Below are 2,196 nucleotides of genomic sequence, written 5' to 3'. Positions count from 1 at the left end.
TTTCCCTTGGATGTTCCTCCTGGCAGCAAGTTATAAAATAACACCTGGACGTTATTAGCTGTCAAGACAGAGACAGATCAACATGCAGCCTCGTCCAGGAGAGAGACTCCTGTAAGGCTCCAGAGGAGTGGGTGAAAATGTTGGAGATACTGTTTGCATGTATTGGCGTTTAATTAGATGCTGTATATCATTATATATATATATATATATATATATATATATATATATATATATAATTATACATGTGAAAACATATTTATGTACAAACATAAAAACAAAAGCAATAAAGAAAGAGAGGCTAAGTGCTAATTAGCAAGGCAAGTATAACAGGGAGAATTACAAATACGTGTGTTAAAAGCAAAGAAGCAGATAAAAGGAAATTAAACTAAGAGTAGAAACCAAAGATAAAAGCTGCTTGATACAAGTATGTGTTGAGTAGAGTTTTAAACTGGGGCCTGATCTCCTCAGGCCCCTCGTGGTGTGTTCAGGGGATTGTGGGAAGGTGGTAATCTAAAGACCCATCTAAAGACCCACTCATAGGAGTTTATGTTTTTAATTGAATCACCTCTTTAAATAAATAAATCAATTTATCCTTTAAACCTAAATACTGGGTTTAAATACATGGGTTCTTCCAAATCAGCAGGAGTGCGTTTTCGTTCAGTGACGAGGAATCCACTGTAACTTTTATTTTCCCGCCTCCTAGTGTAACACGACCTGCGGTCGTGGCGTGAAGCGGAGGATGGTCCTGTGCGTCGGCATCAGCGGAGGAAAGTTCCAGATCTTTGACGACAAAGCGTGCGGAAGCAGCGAGAAGCCAGAGGATGAAAACACCTGCTTCGAGAGGCCGTGCTTCAAATGGTACACCACCCCCTGGTCTGAGGTGAGTCCACCCTCACACCTGTGTCAGGATAGTGAGCTCCACAGCTTTAGTTCTAACAGGTGCCTTTAAAAACCGTTCACTTTGCTCCTTGATGAAGAGGAAGAATCAGCTGTAGATCCAGACTGGAGAGTCACAGGTTCTGGTGTTCGGTGCTGTGAAAGCCGGACCGGGTCGTCGTCATCCTGAAGACTTGGATGTTGCACTCGGCCACATCGCATTTCAACTCCTAAATTGTGTCGTAATAAATTAGGGAAATATTTTATGATTCAGGAATATTTACAAAAAGATTTTAATTGCAAATATGTGAAAAAGGGAGAAGAAGAAAAAGAAGAGGTGTGTTTAATGATGCCATCTTTTTAATCTTGTACATCAGAAAACAAACATTGATTCTCTCTCTACCAAGTTTTGCAAACATGTTTATTCTTCTTCAGTCCGGACGGAGAAATGAAAGGTGTGTGACGACTGTGTCTCTCCTCAGTGCACTAAGACGTGCGGTGTGGGCGTGAGGATGAGGGACGTCAAGTGTTACCAGGGCAGAGAGCTGGTCCGAGGCTGCGACCCCCTCACCAAGCCGGTGGCCAAACAGACGTGCACCCTGCAGGCCTGCCCCACTGAGCCGCCAGGTGAGGCCACACCTGTGACAAACGAAAAGCCCAAAGTTTGACTTGTATACATAGTTTGACATTTGGAATTAAAAGGCCACCACTTTCTTGATGCTTTTTTCTTGATGTTTTTCTTGATGTTTTTAGATTTTTCTTGATTTTTCTTGATGTTTTTTGGTTTTTCCCCAATAATTTTTGATGTTTCTTGATGTTTTTATTGAAGGGAGCTGAAAAGGGGGGGATTGTTTTTGCTACCTGAACTTCTGGCTTCAGATTTAACTGTGGTGAAATGACTTTGTGTCCCAGATGAGAGCTGCCAGGATCGTCCCTCCACCAACTGCCTGCTGGCCCTGAAGGTGAACCTGTGCAGCCACTGGTACTACAGCAAGGCCTGCTGCCACTCGTGCCGCGCCGTACGACCTCCACCCTCCTAGTCCAGGACACGGCAGCCTCCTCCCTCCACCCCGACTCTATAACTCCAGCATGAGGAAACACATGGGTACGTTTGTGCTTGTACAGCAGTTACTGTGAATAATGAGAGGAAGATAAAGAGTTGGAAACGCTTATCTTTTTTTTTTTTCTTATGAAGAAGAACTTCCTCCACTTGGATTTATGTTTCTCCCTTCGTCAGTTGGAAAGTTTAAAATCTTGATTTACAGACAAAGACATTTTCCTGTTGATGCTTCATCAACTGCAAAAGAAATTTTATTTGGA

At 42.9% G+C, this 2,196-nt stretch overlaps 1 protein-coding gene across 1 annotated transcript in view; it reads left to right on the top strand.

Annotated features, from left to right (window-relative positions):
* Window positions 1-1,916, top strand: part of adamtsl2 (ADAMTS like 2) — a 19,594-nt gene extending 17,678 nt beyond the window's left edge. The window contains exons 17-19 of the mRNA XM_022768126.1: window positions 704-880; window positions 1,359-1,503; window positions 1,789-1,916. Of these exons, the coding sequence (XP_022623847.1) occupies window positions 704-880; window positions 1,359-1,503; window positions 1,789-1,916 (450 nt within the window). The remainder of the gene's footprint in view (window positions 1-703; window positions 881-1,358; window positions 1,504-1,788) is intronic.
* Window positions 1,917-2,196: the final 280 nt, after the last annotated feature.

Source organism: Seriola dumerili, unplaced genomic scaffold (assembly GCF_002260705.1).
Source record: "Seriola dumerili isolate Sdu_G_001 unplaced genomic scaffold, Sdu_1.0 BDQW01001417.1, whole genome shotgun sequence".
NCBI lineage: Eukaryota > Metazoa > Chordata > Actinopteri > Carangiformes > Carangidae > Seriola > Seriola dumerili.
Note: the sequence above shows the minus strand (reverse complement) of the source record. Positions and strands in the feature narration are given on the sequence as shown.